Source organism: Poecilia latipinna, unplaced genomic scaffold, assembly GCF_001443285.1.
Source record: "Poecilia latipinna isolate Pla-1442-1.1 unplaced genomic scaffold, P_latipinna-1.0 Scaffold978, whole genome shotgun sequence".
Classification (NCBI taxonomy): domain Eukaryota; kingdom Metazoa; phylum Chordata; class Actinopteri; order Cyprinodontiformes; family Poeciliidae; genus Poecilia; species Poecilia latipinna.
The window spans coordinates 112,157-135,341 of record NW_015113594.1 but is presented as its reverse complement, the minus strand read 5'-3'; the positions used below and the strand labels follow the sequence as shown (position 1 = coordinate 135,341).

Sequence of the window (23,185 nt, the reverse complement as noted above, 5' to 3'; positions counted from 1 at the left end):
TTTGCTTTTCAACGTTTTCCCATTTTAAAAAAAAGAAAAAGGTTTCTGAAGTGATAAAGGGCTGTTTCAAAGATTTTTTATTTTTTTTTATACATCGAGTCAGATTTAGATTGATGAAAATCTAAAATACTTGGAAGAATCTGGACGGGATTATCCAAATCCAGATGGTTTGATGACTGTTAGGAATCAAAGAATGGACTTTCAGGGATTTTGTTTTGGAATTGAAACCAATGTGAAACCTGCTGGTAAGAGAAGCAAACAGCCCAAATAAGCAAAGAAAATACTCTACATTAATTTGAGTTCAAGTGTTGTGTTTCGAGAAGTTAAAAAATAAAACAATGCCTTTTATTTTTCTGGGGTTATACCGAATTTGCTTTTATTTTTTCAGGCTTTTCCAGTTTACATCAGAACCGTTTACTAACCAGATTCTATATATTCCTTTATCATCATCATCAGATTACAACTACATAACTACAACCTGCCTTATGTTGCGTTATTGGACAAAAATACATTGACGTTTTACTTGTAATGCTACACACACACACACACACACACACACACACACAGCCCGCCATTTCTCACCTCAATGACTCCGTGGTGGATGGAAGTGTACTGCTTCTTCCTCAGCATCACCAGGGTGATGACGATCACCGTTGCTATGACCACGCCTCCCACCATGAGCCCGATTATGGCGCCCTTGTTGGAGCTGACGTCCTCGGCGAAGAAGACCTGCGGGAGGTCAAGGACAAAATGGTGGTCAGGTTGCAAACGCAAGAGTGGAGTTAAATGAGCCGAGCGGGTTATTTGCGGCGCGTCTGATGTTTTGTCATTACATCTACGGACATTAGGGTGAAATTGTGCTGCGGAGTTGGACAACTTGGGATGGGAAATTCATTTCCTTCCTGCAGCGGCCAGATGACTCCCACACTATGCACTACATGCATTCGTCAACAACAAAACAGGATTACAGCGCTCTATTATTTTCAGTATGTCTCCAGGAATAAAGAAAAATTTTCTTGTTTTCTTTAAAGACCTAGCTTTATGAGAAAAATCTAACAGAAACCAACAAATGACAGATAATCTAATAAAAAGTGACTTCGCCCGGGATGCTCCTGGTGCACGCATGAAATGCGGCGTTAATAACATGCAGGGATTATGGGATTACAGCCTTTAGGTGAGAGGAGAGAGGTGCGTGGATTTGGGCAGAGAATGGATTGAGGAGATTAAAGATGGAGAGCAGAAACGCTCCTATAATCTTTAGTGGAGCGGCTTCGGGGCGGAGCGGGGAAAAACGCCGCCGGCAGACCTCCCTCCGATCAGAGGCCGCCGGAGAAAGTGTGACGCATGCATTATTACAGTCGCCTATTCGTCTCCATGGTGATGACCTTGAGAGTTTACCAGTCGGACAAGGTGGAGATGAGCTTTACCAGTTTCTGGTGGTGGACTTCATATTCGGTGCTCTGTCTGTCCTCGGTCTCCATCCGCATCTCGGGGACGGCGTCCATCTTGACTCCGGTCACTAGCAGGAAGAAACGGTACGATCCATTACATTTTTAATTTATTTCGAGTTCTAACCCATTACTGAAGCCATTTTCCCCAACTATGAACACAGAAACATTTACTCATAAAAGACGGCTGGCAGGTTAATTAACCTTTTCAAAGGTCTCGTTATTAAGAAGTGGAGCTGCTCTTTGTCCTGGTGGAGCAGAGAAACTAGACCCCATTAGACTACATCTATAATTAAATCAGTTTTTTGATTCGAGTTTGGTTTTATAAATAGCAACTGTGTAGATATATAAAGGCTCTTTTTACCACCAGAGGGTGCAGGAACACACGATAAATCCTATCAGTGTTTGTTTGGACAAATGACTGGTGCCAACATTATTGGTCTCACTGGTAAAAATGTGCAAAAAACCTAGAACCTTCTCCCACAAACAGCCAGGCCCCCTTTTGGGGGAAACTAGAAACTACAGTGAAAAGGAGTCGAAGCAACTTGAAGGGAGTTTGGGTCAATTAATATATAAAATATTGGACTGTTCAGTGGAAAGTTGAACAGAAATATGAGATCACTTCTATTTGGTGGCTGCAAAGTTAATTAGAAAAACATTGAAGGATGGGCTTCAGCTTGAAAGCAACATGCAAAATAACAAGAGATTGTTTTTGGGCAGCTGTGATTTTGTTTGTCGCCTTGTTTTTGTTTCGGCAATAAATATATTTAGTCTTTCACATCTTTACCAAAAAATCTGTGTTTTAAACTGTAACAATAACTGAGCTCATGTTTTGCTTCAGTGTTTTTTTTAACCCAATAACTTTTTTTTTTTCTTTTCTTTTTTTAAATAAGCACCCTGGTTCTCTGTGTTCTGCTGGTTGAAGCTCTCGGGGTGGATGAAGCCGACTCCTCCCAGGACATCCTCCTGGGGCAGCGGGTCAGTCTGGTCGAATTCCTGGTCGGGCATCAGGGCGTCGTTCCCATAGCTCACCCTGGAGTCGGTCTGCAGGTTGGCCAGCTGCTGGGCCATCTCGGCCTGCTCCCTCTGCAGGAGCTCTGCAAAAATAAACGCGTCTAATTGGTGCACTGTCATTTATTCTAAAACACACGGGCAGACTTTTTAAATGGTATCTGTTTAATCTTTTGTGAGCTCTGCAGAATGTGACAGACATGCAGATGGTCGCATGACGCCCATAGAAACCTTGCGACTGCAGCGGTGAGAGGGAGAGGATTTATCTTTCTAGCGAACAGTTTCATTTGAGTCTGAACAGAAGAATTAGGCCAAACGGCTCCAATGTCCTTATTGGTAGGGGGAGGAGAGGGAAAAAAAAAAAAAAAAATTCTGCGGACTGGAATTCAGAGCATTTAATCTGTTACCGGTAACACAATCAAGGCATTGAGCTTTTCACAGTATCCGCCTCCCATTTGGGTCAGCAGCCACAAAGAGCATAAGAGATTTATATCCAAAGCTGCAAGAAATGATTTGGAATGATTAAAATGTTTGTGTTTATTTCTGCTGAAGCAGCCAAATCCAAACATTTCGGTGGCTATTAAACTTTTTCTGGATTTACAACGCCTTAAAAAAAAAAAGTTTATTTGCTGCTAAATGTTTATTTCGACTAGATGTTATGACAGAACAACCTCAAGGAAACCGAAAAACTACAATATGGTTCGTGTAGAAGAACTCACTATCCCCCCCGGTGACACACGGAGGTGGCAGCAGGATGCTGTGGGAGTAAACACGTACCAACTTGGTCTTGGATGTCGTCGGCGACACCAGGGACTTTGTAGAGAAGGCCCAGAGACTGGTTCATACGTTCCTCAATAACACGCAGATGAGTCAGCACCTGTACCACAAAAGTACAGACAAGACTGTGAGAAACGAGAGGATTTCGATTTTAAGATACAACAAAAACACAACAGAGTTTCTGCAGGTTTAACCAACTCAAATTTAAGACTTTAAGTCTATTATGATTTAAAACCAGCTTAGGACTAGTATCTCCAGAGAAATGTACAAATTTCGTCCAGCTAACTCATGATAAATTTGTACTTATCCACTAATTAATTAGCTAGGTAGCACTTATGGAGCAAGCTGAAATAAGCACCAAGTATTGTAGCTAGTATTTTAGCTAGCACTTATGCAGCTAGCTAAAATAAGTACCAAGTATTGTAGCTAGCTAGCAAAAATACTCAGCTGACCATCACTAATTCACTGTTAAACTCTTGCTAGCTAGCTACTCTTGCTAGGGTAGCTGGTCTATGTTAACAGTTAGCTGTAGCCTCAACCATCTCGAGTCACAAGCAATGAAGATGTCTGAATGCAACGCAAACTTTTGCCTACCAGAAAAGTCCCAAGAAAATAAAAAAAAACTAAATAAAGGAGATTAAATTCTCCAGCAAAGACAAAATTTAAGACCTATGATTAACAACGTACTTTTAAAAGTGAATTTAAGATATTTCAATGGCTTAATTTTAGACAGATGAATTTCAAACTTTTTAAGGCAGAAGGAAGCAGTGCGTCTGTACCTGAGGTCTGATCTGAGCAGCCTTTTTGGGGTCCACCATCCGGACGTGTTCGAAGTGTTTGAGAGTGTGCTGCCTGTCCTTCTGCTCGGCGCGGACGTACTTCTTCAGCAGGCTGAAGACGTGACGCGGCTGTGAAAGACAATGAGGTGGTGAGAATTATTCATGCGGCGGGGGAATCTTCAAAAGAAAACATCAGTGGAGAGGTTTTGATGTGAAATCCTCCGAAACGGAGCAACAGTCTGTGCCGCTCACCCTGGGTGGGTCCTGTTGCAGAGCAGTCAGGTAGCTCTCCAGAGCCAGGCGGCGCCGGTCGTTGAGCAGAGCCTCCACCCGGGCCATGTGGGTCTCCACCAGCTGCTGGCGCTCGCTGGCCGCCTCCTGCTCCAGAGCCTCCACCTTCTCCTGGAAACGCTGCAGCGACACAAAAATCCCCATCAGTACCAAAAAACGACAAAAACGAAAAACATGGGTGGTGTTCCGATGTGTGCTTCCACGCTGGTCTTACATGAATCACAGCCTTCTTGTCGGCACGTGGAAGATTCTTGGCTTCCCTCTCGGCCTCCTCCCACTCCCTCATCACCTGAGCATAAAAACACAGGAAGGAAAACATTTATTAAGTCTGGCAAGCTGATTTTTATTTCCGTCTGGTCCCGGCAGAACATTGCTTCACATATTGCTGCTTTTCATAGACGAAGTGCAGAGTTCTCTGTCCTTTTCAACCCATTTTTAAAAAAAATGAGTTGAAAACATCACAGTGGATTTAAGGAAGCCAAATAAAACTCGCTTAGAGTCGCTAATGTTACATCGCATTTGGAAAAGGCAACTTGTATTTTTTGACACAAATTTATTTCAATTTTTGGGATTTAAAACTATTTTTTTCCTGCAAAAAATGATGCAGAGAAAACATATGGTTTCCAACCTAATTACCAGAAAATAGATCCAAAAGAAGATTATTGGTGCTTTTAGTGTCATTCTGATCAATTCAATGCAATTACTCCATGAAAAAACCCTGAAAATCCAGATTTGTTGTTATAACTACATTTAAAAAACATCAGCTTCTCTAAAGAATGCTGTTTTACAAACTGGAGCTGTCTCCAGGTGAAATTGAAGCAGAAATGCGTCAGTCGGTTTTCAAACACGTAGGTTTCTGTCTTGCCTGGGACATCCTCTCGCGGTGCTTCGCTTCCAGACTCTCCTTTGCTTTCTGGAAGTGGGCGTGCTCGTTCTCGTCGGCGGGCGTCTCCAGGTAGTGGTCCACCGCGTCGGGGGAGCTGGGCTTTGCCGTGGGAACTGCGGCACAATTTTTTTTAAAAAAGGAGAAAGAGAGGAAAAGAAATCCCAGTGGTGAGGAGATGTTTCAGAGAGCGACGGGAATGGGATCACAACGTCCAGAAAAGGGTTAATGAGGTTAGTGAAAGCACAGAAAGGAAGAAAACAATTGTGTAGCTGGAAGCCAGGACCTTCAAACAGTGCGTAAATACATCAGATGACCCATAATGCATTGCAGGACAGAGACAAAACCTCTTACAATTACATAACTTCACCCAGACCATGTTGGAGCTTTCCTGGCGAAATTTCTGTCAGGAATTCATCTGGGAGTAAATCGGACGGCGTCACGGAGTTAAAGTTTAATCAGAGGAAAGTTGATCATCCATCAAGTGCGCTTTCGAAACGGCGCGCGAGCGCAGGCGTGAAGGTCGCACATCATGTGAAATCGGTCACGTCTAACCAGCGCGTGACTGCACAAAAAACACCAGGGGGACGTGACTCGCTGCCCGCAGTGTGGGGCTTCCTCAGCTTCAAACGCTTTACAGAAACTTAAATATGAATATGTTGTTGATGATTTGTATTGGGACAGAGTGGAGCTAAATGTAGACTTGAAAGTTGACGAAGTTAATTGTTCAGATTTTTGTCAAAAAAAAAAAAAATCTTAGAAAAACAATGCATCAATTATGTATCACATTGAATCTTAATGAAACACTTTGAAATTTATAGTTTAAACTTAAAACATTGAGCAATTGAGTGCTTTAAAAACAACCTTCCATTACCTGAACCAACACACAAAACAACTGCCAACAAACACCGACATGGCGCTTACTTTAACCGATTTATGTGGTTGGAGAATAAAACTTGTCGATTTATCACACATGCTAATGCGGCGTTTAGCAAGTCGAGCGCAGGTTTGGATTCCGACTCATTTTACACAAACAAAATTGAATTGTGAAGTGCATGAATAAACCAGAGGAACCAGCAGCCCAGCCTGCAACATGTCACGCACATAAAGGACACGGGCGCTGAAGCGTGGCTTATTGTGAAAATAATGTCGGCCCGGGTTATTTCACAGCTCATATTGACGCTGAGCTAATATACAGGAGACGGGCGCGTTGTAAAAGCCGCCTCTATGAGAAAAACAGAGGTTAAACGACAGCTGGCGGTTTTAAATTTTTCAACCACTGCATTGTAAAGATTTATTTTAGAATAAGGAGGACATTCTAGTAATAATGTTGCCTATTAGAGTTTGTTTTTATATAACGGCATGATATTAGGATATGAGGGGATAATTTTAATCACAGTTGTGACAAAATCTGTGTTTTCTCTAAATAACTTTTGCCCTCTGGAACAATATTCTATGAAATTTACACCTTCAATGTAATTATTATGTTTTTGTTAATGTGGAGCGGAATGTTTCACCCAGGAGTCTGCAAGAAAAGCTGAGAAAATTGAGCACAAAACTAAATCTGACAAAAAAATCTGAAGAGTGGCGTGGATAAGAGATGATCTGGTGGATTTGGAAAACTTCTATAAAGTAGAAAGTTTAGCATTTTAACAAGAGTGTGCATAGTTTTTATCTCCACTGCAAATGTGTTTCCATCCCTCCACAGTCTGGACTGATTCACTTCTAAACTAAGCGGAAATGTTCAAACACTCTGACCCACTTGTAAAGAACAGCCCATGAAGCAACATTCACACTGGTGTCAGAAAGCAAAAAAGAGGAGGGAAAGTAGAGGGGGGAAAAAATAAGCTTGGAATATAGAGGAATAATTACATGTTAGACAGGAATATACATCTGGAGGCAAAAAAAAAAAAAAACACACACACACCAAGGAGGAAACCGGGGAGTTACAGAGAGAGATCTGATTGGCTGGTTAAGGCTGGCTCTCTGCCGGGGGCAGGACTTACTGACGCTGCTGCAGACAGCCAGGCAGTACTCCTCTGAATCAAAGTTATTCCTGTTGCCTCCGCAGCCGCCGTAGATAAACTGAACACAGCGGCCCTCCTGGCGGTCAAAGTACCAGCGGGGCAGCATGGCCCGGCATGGGCCAGTCTCAGCATTGGCCCAGCACACATCTTGGAGGACACACACACACACACTTATCATTTAGGCAAAATACGCCAATTTGTACAGAAAATATGGTGGAGAAAACGCGTGGGCCTGAACACGACGGCTGGGTTTGTGATTTTAAAAAGTTTACGCCCCCTCTTACCTTTGACAACTTCCTCCACAGACTCCGTGGTTGTGGTGGTGGTGGTCGTCATGGCGACGTTAGTGGTGGGCTCGTCGGTGTCGTCAGCGTCGTCAAGCGCGTCGATGATGTCATCGTCGTCATCCTCCTCGTCCACCGCCTCCTCGTCCTCCTCTCCATCTCCATCCTGGTCGTTGTCCAGCTGATCGTCATCATCCTCCTCCTCCTCCTCCTCTTCGTCATCGTCACCCTCCTCCTCCGGCTCGTCCTCATCCTCCTCCACCACAGATGGTTTGGTTTCCTCTTGCTGCTCTGCTGGCTCCGGCTCTCGCACCATGCTGAGAGACATGAGGGCATGAAGGAGGAACGCAAAGGACAGAGAGAAGACCAGGTCTTCTGGTCCTAAAACAGCTACACACTTCCACCAAGTCCACTTCCCAGAAATCCCTGTTCCCTGCTGTTGCATTCTAATACTCAAGTTCATCGTCAGTATGTGGTGGATACTGAACAAGGAATTTGGACAAAAGGAAATAGGAAAGAAAGAAGGAGAGAAAGGAGGTAGAAGGGAATGAAGGAAAGAAGGATGGGAGGAAGGAATGGTGAAGGAAGGAGGAAAAAAGGTGAATGGAAAGGAAGTTGAACGGGAAGAAGGAAGAAACTATCGAAGGAAGGAAGGAAAGAAAGAACACTCAACACAAATTGTGTTTGAAGCCTGGCAAACATCTGTCAAATGATTTGAGGAAGAATAACTGAGGAAGTGAAGGAGGGTCATGGCAGCTGTTTCCTTTCAAGGATATAATATCCGTCCTTGTGGAAATGCTACACCTGAACGAGGCACTTTCTGATGCATCACTGCACTATTCCCAGCAGCCTCGCCCCTTTTCTGTGCCCACCTGTTGTCGGTGTAGTCCGTCTCCTCGCCGCCCCACCAGACGTCAGAATCGTCGGCGTCCTGCTCTACGCTGTCCGTGCCCCGCTCCGCCTCGCTGGGGCAGCAGACGAACTCCACTCCTCTGAAGCGGTCGATCCCGCAGGGCAGCAGCATCCCGTAGTCATGGAGATTCATGGTGCGGTCTCCACAGTTCTACACGGAGCGAGTCGTACACGGTGAGAAATGCGTCAAAGAGAAGCGGTGAAAAGTAAAAAGGAACACGTCCTCACCTCCTTGGCTACGGTGTGCCAGTGCAGGTGGCTCTCGCATTTATCCATCCGCTCCTGGTGCAGGAATTTGCACTTGTCAGGAACCAGCAGGGCGTCGCTCACAAATTCTCCCACTGCAAACAGAACAGACTCAGAAACCATACGGAAACTTTTATTTTTCCCTCAAATAGAAAAGAAAAAAAAAAAAAAAAAAAAAAAAAAAAACAGGCACTTTTGAAAACCAAAACATGGCGGATTTACCCAGGCAGCGATAGGGCACCACCATGTGCATATGGCTGTGGCACTGGTTGCGTCCCTTCTTGCACCAGTTCTGGATGCTGACTGGCTGGTTGGCTTCCACTACATTGGTGATTTGGAGTTCTGGATACACCTGTAGACAACATTACAGATGATTTAAAGATGGGGTAATTTTCCCGTCTGTCATATTGTCTCCAGAGCAACGCAACATAATAGATCTGTGGTTTATCGTGTATAAACCACAGATCTTCGTTGCATTACGTTGAGATTCTTTGTTTGGTTTTCCTCCCTTTGCCCAACCAACAAGCTGCTTATATCCATGTAACTTCATTTTCCCAGTAACAGTCAGCTTGTAATTAGACGTATTTTGGCAACCATGTCATCCAGAGAAATTTGGAATTTTGTTGGCAAGAAAAACAAACACCAAAAAATCTAATAATAATCAGTTTCCAGAAGGTGTAATCTTTCTAAAGAGCAGGGTTCGTTCATTTTCACAAAGTAAAATTCAAGCATTTTCGATGTAAGTTTTCAAATGTTTCCAGTAAAACAATTTTGAGATAAAAACAATACAAATGGACTAACAAAAACAGTTTCAATACCCTACTATATGATATAAATGATCACTGTTATAAATCATGTCTGGTGATGGTATTCTACATTCTACAGCAGAGACTAAAAAATACTAAAATATAACAAAAGCTATGTTTTGACATGTCTCTTTCACACACACACCCTGTACAGCTGATTGGTCCAAGAACAAAACACTAATTTAACAGAAATCAAGCACTTTAGAAACCTAAATACCTCACTAAAATTCAATCATTTCAGGATTTCAACATGTGTACAAACCCTGAAGAAACACTTTTTGTGTCTATTATTTTTACACCAACAGAAGTAGATGCTCTCTTCAGAATAGTTTTGATTTTCTTTCAATTTGGTAAAGCTGCTTTAAAACTCACCAAATAAAACAAACTTGTGTCTAAAATGGCTCAGTGATTTTGTGTTGAACTATAACTTTCTTGTGGATGGAATCATTAACAGAGCTGCTGCAGCCATTGACCTCATTCTCTCTCTTCAACAGAAACTTCTCTTGGCTCAGTGTTCCTGTCTGTCACAGCATCAACGGAGTCCAGCTTGTTGTTCAGTCTATTAAAAGAACCCGTGGCAAACAGTTTGTGTTTAGTCTAGTCTCCTTCTCAGACAAAGCCATTGATGTCATCAGCTATTACAGTTTTCAACCACAGACGAACGTCGGCTAGCTCAGAGCTCCTGTCTTTAACAACGTCTTTTTCCTAGAAGACATTCTTGTTTTCTGTTTAATAAGTAATCTAAAAGGTCAGGGTTGTGTTTAGCTGCGTCCCGTTCCTGGGTTCTCTAGATTTTTCTTCAATAAAGCAACGGCTGAGGCCATTTTTGCCGTTAGCAATGGGGACACTGTTTTCCATTCCAACAGGAAGTTCTCTGGGTTCTTTAGTTGTGTTTCTTTCTTCCACAAAGCCATTGACGACTGCATTGCTGCATTATTCTCATTTCCATAGAGATTAATATCAGTTCAGCGTTTTGGAGGTTAGCTGTGTCTTTCTTGGACAAAGCCACTGATGAATATATATTGTTGTGCTCTCCATTTTACGTCCGTTTTACTCGTCTCTTTCCTCGACGACTCTGCTGATGTTGTTGTGCCCACAAACTTTGTGAACAAAGAAGCTAATTCTTGCCTCATGTTTGTTTTTTCTTTTTTCTTTAAATCAAACTCCATCCTGCCCAATCAGCTTGGCTTCTTAAAACACTTTTTTACCAATTTAGATTAAAACAGACATTGCTGTGGTATAAAACACCATGACTGAACGGACCTACTAGGATCAGTTCAATCATGGTGAACTGATGACTAAATTAGAGTCTTTGTAACTGCACCACTTGCATGATATCTTGAGACATAATTTGCTGTGAATAAATGAAGTGAAATCACAAAATAATTGCACCGATAGCTTGTAAAAAAAATTATTTTTACTCATCGACGAGAAAAACAAAACCTCTCCTGAAGAGCTACTGTAAACTCTCAGAGACAATTTACCTCCTGGCAGTACTCCAAGATGCCCTCTTTGGTACCAATGCAGCTCTTCCTGCCGGAGGGGTCGGGCTCCCACTTGCCGGTCTGCACGTTGATGTGCATGTTGAGTTTACCGCAAAACATGGCCACCTGGGGCTCGGCCAGCAGACCCATGGAAACGTCCGCGGGAACCTGAGGAAGAGCGTACAGAGAAAACGTCAAGAGATCTAAAGTCTTGTGTGCTGGTATCTAAAAACGTGACTGTAATGGGATTAAAATCTTCATATGGGGAAAGGAAAGGAATGATGATGCGAAGAATGGAAGACGAAGGATCATCATGGAGTTTCTTGTGGTTTCTTTTTTTCTTCACTGCATTTCCAGTTTGGCAGTGAAGTTTGAAAATTAAAAGCAAAGACGGCTCACGAAAATCTGAACTTTTTTTTTGGTCGGTTTTGGTCTGAGGAATCGTCTCTGGAGGACAAAAAGCCCACCTTTGACACGACTGTAGTCGTTTTCTGTTGGTTTACATCCCTTGTGTGATGATTTGTACCTCTGCTTGTTCGAGCTACAACAGCCTGCCTACAAGGAAAAAAAGGTTTTGTGCAGATTCTCCTCAGAGAGGAGGTGCAGACAAACCGCTGAATGTCTGCATTGTACTGTCAAATGAGCTAGAACAAAATGGGAGGGAATATGGGAGGGGGAGAGAAAAAAGAGATGGAGACAGACTGAGGAAGGAGAGGGACTGTTGCCATTGTATGCTCCCTAATCTTGTTAATGGTTTGAAGGCCCTGGCAGGCAAACAAATGTTGTTTTGTGAGATGGATAGCATATTTTCCCCTGCAGACTTGATTCTCTCCCAGCAGCCATGAGCGAGTCCCCTTCGCCGTTAGAATAGCTGGTCGATTTGGATTTAAATTAAAAAAAAAAAAAAAAAGAAAAACTCAAATGCCTGAATCGATCCAGCAGCAATGTACCTGGTGTATCAGTGCAAAGATTAACTTCATTGTACTGCTTTTACACACGTCGTATTTACACAGCTGGCATCATCCGAGGGTGACAGCGCTCTCGGGAGAAGTTCTCCATTCACCAGATTGCGACCAAACAAAACGAGCAAAGCAGAGCAGAGAGCTGGTCAGGTACACAAACACGGAACGAATGCTAAAGAAAACGGCATCTGCACTGTGCAAAGCAACTGCGTCGTACGGCAAGACAATGAGCGGAGAGCTGGGAAGATGGTCAATATCAATTTTATTGCTCAGAAACAACAAATTGATTGGACCTCAAATGTTCTGAAGCCATTTCACAGAATACATTTTTTTCTTCGGCCTCATCTTCCAAAAAGTGAGAACGGTTAATGAATATATCGACACTGCACCACAATGCAAGACCGCCAGCATAACAAGCACTTTTGCTTTTCTTAGATGGAAAGCTACAGTTTGAATCTGTCTATACGATTGGATTAATTTGATTTTACGCTTGTGTATAAATTAGATGTTTGTCTCAAGGCACCTTGAGATGACGCTTACCATGAGCTGAATGAGGGAAAAGCAGAAAGAACAGGCTACTGCTACTAACAACCAGAGGCGCAAAAAGTGGGTATGCAGCGTATGCAACGCATAGGGACACAGCACCAGAGGGGGCGCCAAAACCCCGTCTGGAGGGGGCGACGCACCGATTATGTTTTCCCATACACTTCAGCGCGCCTCACGCTCCTTCACCTCTCGCAAATAACGAGGTAAATGTAGCGATTTTTACACTTCACGTATCGTCGCCTGGGGGGGGGGGGGTAGACGGGGTGAGCGTTGCTCCTTCACTCTGACGTTCCTTCCCCAAGTCAGAGTGTATTACAGGTAATATACTGTACTAAGAACTACTGAAGGAAATAACATGAAAACCTCTGAAGACTGATCTTCACTGAATCAATATAATCCCGTCATTACACACAATTCATTCATTTAGAGCCGTTAGATACAGATATATCGGTATACTGTAGGTCAAGGGTTCGCCTTTAGAGTTCATATTTCAGCGATAGGTCAACATACGCTGCATGCTGAAGAAAATCCCTCACAAAACACACACTAGGGTGTAAAATCCCCCATTGGCCACAACCCTCCTCTGTTCACACAAACGATAACTTAACACCGGCGGCCATTACTCTTGACACGGAGCCATCTGCACCACCACAGGATTATTTGGAAGTCTGTCGCTATGTTTCCACACCACCATCTGTGAGGTTGTGACGCTAACAGATACACACCACGTTTTACTCATTGATGAGAAAAGCCAAACTGGTGGCTTAAAAAAATAAAACATAAAAATAGAGAGCGGTTAATTAAGATAGTCCGAAGGGTCCACGGGTTTATTTTGACCTCATTACGAGTGCTTGACACACCTGGCCTAGTAGATAAAACTTTGTCTCTGCCCTGAGGTACATGTAGGTAAATCAGTACACGACAAGCTGCTTGCAGACATTAAAATTCTTGGTCATCCTCATTTGGATGGCAAATCGAACCCTTGTCAATCAGCATCTTCTGGCCCTTTGCCTCTTGACCTCTCTTCTGTCAAAGGAGGCGAGGAGAAGCAAGGGGATGGTAAAATGGTCAAGTCTCGGCCGCAAGCCTATAAATCACAGGCCGGGTACGATGGGGAAAAAAAAGACAAGAGTAGAGTGCACGAGAGAGAACAATGGCTACAATAGCATGAGACTGGGAGAGATTGGAGAACAGATGAGGTGGACAATAAGCCTTTGGGGTCAGGAATGAGGTCGGCAACTTTTCAAAGCAGAGAGTTCCATCATCAGAATATAAAAACATGTCTGCATAAAAAAAAAAAAAACTACTTTGATCCACTTATTCGAAGGTTCTGGTAGCATTTTGAAAAACTCAAAGATAATAACAGGGTGAGACTTGATTGTTTGGATCTTGAGGCAAATCAATGAAGAACAGATGGACTCTGATGACAGGCAGACAAATGCCAAACCACATCAGCAGCAAAGCTTTGTGTGTCATAAACCAAGACACCGGCCACATCCAACCCACCCACCCACCCCCCTTCTGTCGTTATCTTATCTCAGCTCTTGCTCAAAGTCTGCCAGCCTGACAGTCGGCCATCCTGCAGAGAAGGGAGCAGTAATCTGGGTGCTGTGGATTAGGACAACAGTCAGCTCAGGAGAAATATCCCGGTTCGCTCCCAATCTGGCATGATACCCGTCCCATTACCTGACTCTGAATGAATCAGGGCGGAGAAGGCCAATGTTGCGAGACAATGACCTCATGAAGATGGTGTAAATAAGCCTCAGATACAAAATACGGAGCATGCAAAAAAATAATACATTCCAGCTTGCTGACATTTCCATTATTCTTATCAGGGGACGAATTGGATACTGGGAAGACATTTTTGATCAAAATAGCCAGGTTTTGAGGCAGACTTGGTTGGATTTGGGTCTGGACTATGACAAGGCCACTGACACTTAATATGCTTTCTACTCTAGCTCTGATTGTAGGTTTAGGGTTAAAGGAAAGCATCCCCAATCACACAATTGTGTGAACATTTTTTCAAGGCGGTGTGCAGCCAATAGCCTCATTAAACTACACAGCAACACAAAACTGTAGCTAAATCTCATTTTTGGGAGATTTATTTATACACCATAAATAAAAGAAAACCCCAAAGGAACAATCAAATCATGTAAAACAACAAAAATCAAGTTTATCTTAATAAACTGATTAAAGTGAGATCTGCTTGTGCAATTTGCTGGAGTGCTTTCGTCCGCGCGGCTTTATAATGAGAACGCCACGCTCAGTGCATGAAATATCTCTGCAATTTCATTAGAAGAAGTGACTTCAATCATGTTGTGGATCGCTGTCAGGATTCATGACCCAAATCCCGCTCAAATGAGTCTTAAATACATGGAACATGATGTCATGCACCAGCTGGAACACCAAGTCTTTGTTGTTTTTAGTTGTCCTGGGTGCTTATGACCTCAACGCCGACTAACAAGAAGCACAATTTAATGTGACAAATCCAACTTCCTGCCTCGTCATTCCTCCTCCTCTTCATGCTAATTTTCCAAATATTCCCATCTGAAAGTCATTGCCTGAAGCCTTGCATAACATACGCTGCCTTGTGCAAGTGAAAAGGCTTATGACTGCAGTCAGTGATGTGATCAGCACCTCGGAAAAAAAACAAAACAAAAAAAAACAGAGATGGGTTTATTGCCCGTTACGTCTAAATGGGGGGTGTCAGAAATAAAGAAATATTACAACACAAGCAAGCCATAGGCAAATAAATCTATTTTTACACACCCCTTCGCAGCCAAGCAAGACTGGCAAAACAGTTTAATGTATTCTTGTGCAATCTTTGAAGTGTCCCCGATGGGCGCTGGTCCTGCAGCGCTATTAATTGCATAGTCTTATCTGAGTGGCCCAGGACTGCTGTGGGGAGCCGGGTAGGGGTGATGGCGGCTGGAGGGAGGGATAAACGGAGTGTGTGTGGGCGGGGTGTCTTTAAGCAGCACTCGTTCCACTGGGGAGACTCCCCGGAGAGCACAAACCTGACACACAAATTTCTCTGTGGCCCACACGTCTTTTATAGAAATCTGTGGCCGACGCATCAGGGCCAACCATTAACGAGACGAGGCAGTATTGTCCACGCCAGAACGTGACTCTGATGCACAATCAGTGCACAGAGCAGACAGAAGACGGATCCCTCTGGTATACATTGAGCAGTCGTGATGCGACGGGGTTGTTATGGGGTGTAGCACAACTACTCTGCTTTTTTTTTTTTTTTTTTTTTGAGTTATTAATCAATCGTTTACGGCGTTAGCAGGACTGGTGGTCAGGTAGCTGATGCGTCACTTTGCTAATTTGTTGACTTTCCTTGAGAGGATACATGACAAGTGGGGTCTCAATGGACAGGACAAAACCACGAAATTCACACAAAAACACTTCAGGCTGTTGCTCAGAACCCTCCATCCTTGACTGGACCACTATCAAATGTGTGTGTGATACTTGGGGAGCTAGTCTTGTAGGTGGGATTTTTCAGATGATGTCCCTCATCCTCACTGTAGGCTGGACGTTTTAGTTACAGACTAGATGTTGAGAGAAAAAGATTTATCATAAATATTTGGTGGGAATACAAAAATAAGATTCTACTTTAATGTACCAAGAAGTTTCGGATTAAGACAAGCAGGTTGCACCATGACCAGCCAGGCGTTTCTTTAAATCAATATTTCCTAAACCATCTGCGAGACGTATTGATTGCGCCACTTATTCAGTCTTTAGCAGGTCAAACAGACATGATGAAAGGTTTCCTCAACCGCTCCTGATTGCTTCTCTTCATATTCCGCTCCTCGCCTTTAAAAGTTTTCATCAAAGTTCAATTGAAGAATGATCTCCATTTATATTTAATGCGATTAAGCTTTGTCTTGAGGGATTCCAGTGGAATAAGCGTCTTAGGCCAATCTGTTCAAATCTGATTAGAAGTGTGTAAAGAATCACATTTGGAACTACTGGACATCTAAAAACGTCTAGACAAAAAAACGAAGAGGGACTCTCTTTGGTGTCCTTAATTATATTCGGCATGGATACACCTTCTGCTCCAGGGACCTGCCTGTTATAACCTCCCACAGTCATCAGCGTTAACAACCTAAGGCAACACCATTATCCATCTCACCTGGGAGACAATTTCATCATGTGGGTAGTTTGCTTTGGAGACGGATCTGGGTTGGCTGTGTTTACGGATGTCATGCGGGGTTTTATAGGCCTTAAATGAAGGTTAAGTGTAATAGTTGAGTCATTCTGCCACGTAAATCAGTCCCAATGTCGTTATCGAACGCAAAATTACTTTAAGGATACCACAGTTATCACTTTTTCACATTTTACCATTTGAGGTACCTTTTGGCCCAAAATGTTTTTGCAAAGTTTATTCAATTATCAATATACAGACTTTTTAAAGTCTAATTGTAGGAAACTGGACCATGATTTGTTTTATCTTTTTACTGTTCATTTTAAAATGTAATGGTTTGCTCTATGTGTACATATATGTGCCCTGTGTATAGAACAAGACACTGTAAATACACACACTCTTTCGCTAGTGGTAGATACCACTAGCTAAAAAATTTGTTCTGCTAAAGCACTGCACCAAAGTATAAGGGAAAAAAAAACAAGCAAGAACCGAGGAAAAGAAATGAAACTGTGGAATAAACAGTCTTCACCTACTTCAAAATAAGAGCATAAATAACAGATCACCAAATCTTCAACACAGATTAGACAATGGGAAAATGAAAAATTAAGTCTACTTTTAGCGCATTAGCAGAAGTGTGTCCACCACTGCTCTTTACCTTTCACTTGTACAAGAACCAAATAAATATCATAATTCACTTCACAACCATAAAAATGCTTTGCCATGAATAGCCAAATCATCTAGGTTAGATTGGTTCAATCGAGACCTTTCTATGAGGGATTTTCCACAAACAGTAACTTCCTATAACAATCCAGGCACACACACACACTTGATTTGTTGTTCATCATTTCTATTTGTAGCACAAAGGGCGGATCTCCGCCTCCATCCGGAAAACCAAACAGGAAATGGATCTACAAACTGTAGGACACAGTCAAGATTCCTACTTCCACCTTCTTGTGCTAATCTGAACAGCTCAGATAAATAAAGCTCAACCTTTCAAAACATGTCTTACCTTTTACAATTCAATTATAATTTTCTAAATATTAAGTATTTCAGCTGAGAAGATTACCATTCATCGGATCTTAAAATTTAAAGTGACCATTATTTATTTACACAGATGAGGATTTCTATACAAGAAAACATTGATTTTGAAGGAATATGATGAGGAGGAGAAAAGGGTGAGAGAAGTAACAAGAACTAACATGGAGCGGCCTAATTATAGTCCAGTCACCTGGGGAAGGCCACGGTGCTATAGCAACACTGCAAACCTGGGATGAGTGGAGAAAAGGGAGGAGAAGCACGCAAAGATTACATCACTTCTGCTAGCAAAGGAACACACACTGGAGTGAACACTTGTTAAGAGAAATGGGAAGTGAGGTTTTGAAAAAGATTACGTATGCTTATTTAAAAAAAGATCTAATGTCTTAACAAAACTCAGAGTGAGAAACTGTTGTTTACGGTTTAAGCTGGAGCTGTGAAAGTAGTTCTGATTTCAACCGAATTAAAACGACAATTCAAAATCAGGATTTAACAAAATAAGAAATGTATATATTTTTTATTATGAATCAAGTTGAAACAGTATTTCATTTTTTATATTCTTAACCTTTTGTCTTCGAACATCTTTAGCTTCAGAAGCAGGTGTCGCATAAGATCCGACCTTACTGCTAAAAATCATGCCTTCTTTAACCTTTGCCCTATGAGTCGTAGGTCTCAACCAAGGGGTGTACAAACAAAAAGCTGCAGGTTAGCAATATTTCTACATTTACATTGTATTTTTAGAAGTTTTTAATAGTTTTGTCTGCATAAAATTTCTACAACAAAAGTATTCAAATGCAACGAGGATTTTCTCTATCACTTATTGTTATTTAGCTGTGAACGGAGCTGAAAGGCCTCATCATCGTTTCCCACAATCTTATACCAAATAACTATTTTAATCTCAAATTTCCTATGAATATTGGGAGGACTTAATGTACAAAAAGATAATTGTTCCCATTTTTTTTGAAAGACTCTTCTTTTTTTCTAAAACCTAATAAACAAAATAATCATGATTTCACGATAAAAAAAGATTTTTAAAGAAAATGTTATTCATAAAAAGGATGATGATTGTGATACATCATGTTTTTGCAGCTCTTGACTAGTTTTATAAGGGCAAAAATGGCTGTTCGTATCGAAAACTGCGTTTCATTTTTCTAATTTTTTTCAGAAAAAAAAAAAAAAAATCCTTGCTGCTTACATTTTAACGCAAGAAATTGTGTGGGTACCCAATTCACCACATACACATTCACCACATACACACTCTAATCATGTCTGATTAATAATAATGACCACATTCCTATAGCACAGCAATGCGGAGAGTTGCAATTATTATGAATTAGTCTCATTAAGACGTAAACCACCTTCCATTACACACCTACGGCTTTAAATCAAATCCACGTTTTCAACATGACTTTACCAGGCTTGGATCTGAATAGAAGGTCGGTTACACGGAGAATAACTCATCTGTTACTGCAACACGTGACACAATGGCGCTTTGACGGCGGCGGCTGCGGATTTGATGCCTCGGTGAGCAGAGGGAGGTAAATGCTTTCAGACGAAGGCTTTGTGAGTGAATAACGCGTGTGTCCTTGATGATACGCTGAAGGCTGGATGTATTCTGCGTCTGCACGGGTCAGGCGAGCTTGGTTCTCGACTTATTGCTCTGATTGTGAACCGAGAGCTGCTTGCTCAGCAGCTGTGAAGGAAAAAAAAAAAGAGAGACTTCACGGTGAACTCCCGATATGTGCAGATGGAAACAACCGCTGCATGACGATGAGCGCTCCTGGCCCGAGGGGATTTCATCAAGCATCCGAAGAGGAAGTGGAGAAGACTTCTGAGGAAGAAAGTAGATGTTTGACCTTTATGAAGTGGAAGTAAACCTCAGCATTGGAATTTAAAATCCATCTCTGCGAACAAAGAGATGATTGAAAAAGCCAGCAATTAAAAACTACCGCAGCATCAAAATGCAAATAGTAGCCTAATGAACAAAATCAGACGAACTGCAACCTTTTCAGACTTTTCTATTATCAAATTAACTCTAGTGTTTACTCTCCGCTTCATTCAGAGAGCGTGTGGCAGAGCACAAAACAGACCTTTGAGTCACCAGCTGGCCTGAAACCAGCAAAATCAGCACTGCTGGATTCCTAGCATGCTTTCAAAGTGGAGAGACCACAAACCCCCCGCGAACAAATTCGACTCACGCCAATGAGACTCGCAACCAAGGAGCAGACATTGCAGATGGACAGATCTACAGGAACGCAGGCTTGTCTGCCTCGTCCTGGTTACCGTGACAACAGAAACGAGGGCTGCGTCGGACCAAGGCTGAGGAAAGGGTTAGCCAAAATGTGGCACCAGAGGAAAGGTTTGGGATGCCTGACCTTTCTGACAGTCGTGAGTTTCCTGGAGCAGGAAGCTGAAACACATTTTCAGCTTCCTGCTCCAAAACTGTTTCAAACCTGATTTTAAAGACTCTCAATGACTAAGCATCAATTTGCTTTCATCTTCACACATTGCCGTTTCGTCTCCAATGCCTACCCATCGCACATCAGTTTATTTCTCTCAATAATTATGATGCTAGTACAACCATTTTCGTTCAGCAAGGTTTTGATCGTCAATCAGCTCTAATTAAGTACGAGACATTGTAATAACTTATCAAACCGGAATTAATCTGAGTGGACAAACATTCTTACAGCAAACAGTGGTTACAGAAAAACACTTCAAATCTTTAGTTGTCAAAAAGGGAACAAAATGGTCCCAAGGTGAGGACGTGGCAACAGGTGGACAGGAAGAAATATGTGTTCGATATCAAGCGACCAAACCGGTCAAAAATAATGAATATGGGAAAATAACCGCAAGAAATTCACTTTGCTGTTGGATACTGGCGTCATTTTTCCACCATGTTCTTTTTTTTTATACAAGTAGAAAAATCATAAAAAGAAAAAAAAATGATTCCGTTGGGCCCTACGACACCGGTTCAAAGAAATAAATGTGCCATCTTCAAACAGCTAAACACCATGCTCATGCCAGCCAACAGAGCAGAGCACACAGTTTAAAAATGGCACAGATGACAGGGATCCAGCAGGGAGAGCAACATTTGTCCAACCTGACCATATGGCGCATACTGACATAACAAGGTTGTTTCAGAGCCAAGATCAAAACATATTCCTATGTTGAACCAATCAGTGACGATCAAATATAACTGCATCAGCAACAATTATTTCATGTTTTCATTTTTCTGTTGCACTTCAACTGAAAATAGGACACTTAAAAAAAGGGGGAAGTAATCAACGAAGCAACAATTTATGAAGCTAATTTTTTTCTAACCCAGATAAAAATATTAAAATATTGGCCATCATTTCCTCAAGTTATCTTCCTAATTCTTTCCCTCATTAGAGATTAATTAAATACACACACACACACACAAAATCTTTACATTTTAAAACATGTTACTCATGTTTTTTTTTTCTAACCGTAAAGATTGAGAAATTTAAAGGGGAGCAACAAAAGCAAATGAGGTCGATTAGTAATGCTTTTCCGGAACATAGCTGAATATTAAACCACACTAGTGTGGAAAGTAGTGACTCTGTCTTGAGTCAGAGGCCTCGTCAGATTTATTGCAACACTGACTGCTACTGGAGAGTCTTCTCTTAGGCAGTACACCCCCGCCCCCCCCCCCCCCCAAGCATCCACATTTCAGAACCGGAAAGGGTTCCATAAAGCCCACAATAAGGATAAAAACAAAGGTAAGAAATTGTTGGCACTAATCAAAAGATTTTAATTCTAGACATTACAGTTTACTCTTTGAGAACTAATCCTTGAGAAAACAAAGAGCTTCTCTATGCTTACCAGGCAATTTTACCCATTTGTGTGAGATCACACATTAGCACTGGGTGTTGCGTTTCATTCTAAAAAGAGCACTGGACCATAAGCAAAGTTCAAACTCATTCCCTAAAAGCAGTCAAAAGGTTCTTTAAAGATATATTTCAAGCAAACACACCGGCAAGCAAAAATTTCAGCAGCTATAACGAGACACGTTGGTGTCAAGCGGATTCCTCCTTAGACCTGAAACTGCAGCGTGAGCAGCAGAGAAGGTGCCAGAGTGGGAAACATGGGCAGCGCCAGCAGCCATAATGGCATTAGGGCCTTCTAATAAGAGGAGAAGGCTGGTCCGCCCCAGGCTGAAAGACTGCAGTACGTACACAAACAGACAGACTGTGCACCCATCCAAGAGGCATTTCCCAAACCCTTACAAAAACACAAAGGCTGGCATCCAGCTCCCACGCTTCGCAGCACAGCCTCCCTGTGCAGGAAAAGCTGCTTCCTTCGGTTGTGTGTTTAGCGGCGGGTGTTGGTGTGTGTGTTTGGGCGGCCCGATCACCAAGGCAAGAATCAAGCCCCGACAACTTGCAACACGTCCTTTCAACTAAGACTGAATCTTGTTCAATTAATTCTCGGTATTTGAGTGGCTAATCAGAATGACTGGCTGTTGCCTTTGAAGTTGCGAATGTTATGCTGGATTTCAGAAAGCTCTGTTCATCTGCAATGACCTCAGAACTGTACTCAGAACAAAGCAAAAGACGAATCCTACTCATGCCAAACCCACTGAAGCCTGGGAGGAGGGAAGCAGTAAATTAGTGTCCCAATTTCACTTCAGTCAAAATGGCAAAAAAAAAAAAACCTGCTACAAGTGTACAAGACATTAAATGAAAAATACACACATTTATAAGTTTAATGCAGTTTAATTCAGCTTTATATTGCTATACAAATGACTTTTTAAGGAACTGTGCAAAGAAAATGATTTATTTACAGAAATAGACATTCAATTCAGTCTGGTCCTACAGACAGATTCAAAGTCAATTCACATTCCTACAAATTCTCTTCCATCTATAAACCATAAATGGTAACAACCAGACATGACCACAGAGAACAGTGAACTCTGGCTGCCACTGAACCACAATTACAAATTCATTATCGTACTATACATTTACGGTTATGAAAAGGTGGCGTTTCTGCAACCAAATGGGCAATTGTAGCTGCAATGCCTTGTAATAAATAAATGATGAAGCTATGCATATTTTAGGTGGAAGTTCGACAAGGCGTTATGCCAACTTTCTATGATCAGTAAAAGTCGCCCTAAAATTTCAGATGAGCACTAAACATCGGCTGCTGTCAAAAATACAAAAAGTACTTAGGAAATTTGTTGATTTTAAGTTCCTATTCATAGCTATAACTGATTGTTTATTCTTAAAAACTGTGCTGAATTACAAAAATATTTAATTGACTAGGAGCTGCACATTAAACATTAAAATAATAATAAAAAAATGCATGAAGCAGTTGCTGAAGTGTATAGCTTCTTCAGTGGCAGATTGCTGTATCCTATGTGCACAAAGGAGCATTATTGTAGATCCTTCCTACCTACAGTTGTTAGACTATAGCCATAATTGCTTCCACACAAGGTACAAGTTCCAGCAAAATCTGTTAGTTTATGTCTTAATTTCAATCTTTAACTATACATTGAAAAATAATATAATTGTCGTTTTAAGACAC

At 41.9% G+C, this 23,185-nt stretch overlaps 1 protein-coding gene across 2 annotated transcripts in view; it reads right to left on the bottom strand.

The window, feature by feature from the left end:
* The window catches only part of appa (amyloid beta (A4) precursor protein a), a 28,101-nt gene that overhangs the window by 382 nt on the left and 4,534 nt on the right, over positions 1 to 23,185 (bottom strand). The window contains exons 2-15 of one of the 2 annotated variants that reach the window (XM_015050165.1): positions 10,949 to 11,116; positions 8,881 to 9,010; positions 8,641 to 8,753; positions 8,373 to 8,563; positions 7,501 to 7,817; positions 7,196 to 7,363; positions 5,172 to 5,305; positions 4,521 to 4,595; positions 4,268 to 4,426; positions 4,016 to 4,144; positions 3,237 to 3,336; positions 2,345 to 2,545; positions 1,428 to 1,519; positions 583 to 729 (exon numbers count right to left, since the gene is read on the bottom strand). In XM_015050165.1, coding sequence (XP_014905651.1) covers positions 583 to 729; positions 1,428 to 1,519; positions 2,345 to 2,545; positions 3,237 to 3,336; positions 4,016 to 4,144; positions 4,268 to 4,426; positions 4,521 to 4,595; positions 5,172 to 5,305; positions 7,196 to 7,363; positions 7,501 to 7,817; positions 8,373 to 8,563; positions 8,641 to 8,753; positions 8,881 to 9,010; positions 10,949 to 11,116 — 2,124 coding nt within the window. The remainder of the gene's footprint in view (positions 1 to 582; positions 730 to 1,427; positions 1,520 to 2,344; positions 2,546 to 3,236; positions 3,337 to 4,015; positions 4,145 to 4,267; positions 4,427 to 4,520; positions 4,596 to 5,171; positions 5,306 to 7,195; positions 7,364 to 7,500; positions 7,818 to 8,372; positions 8,564 to 8,640; positions 8,754 to 8,880; positions 9,011 to 10,948; positions 11,117 to 23,185) is intronic. The other variant, XM_015050166.1, reaches the window with a different exon arrangement.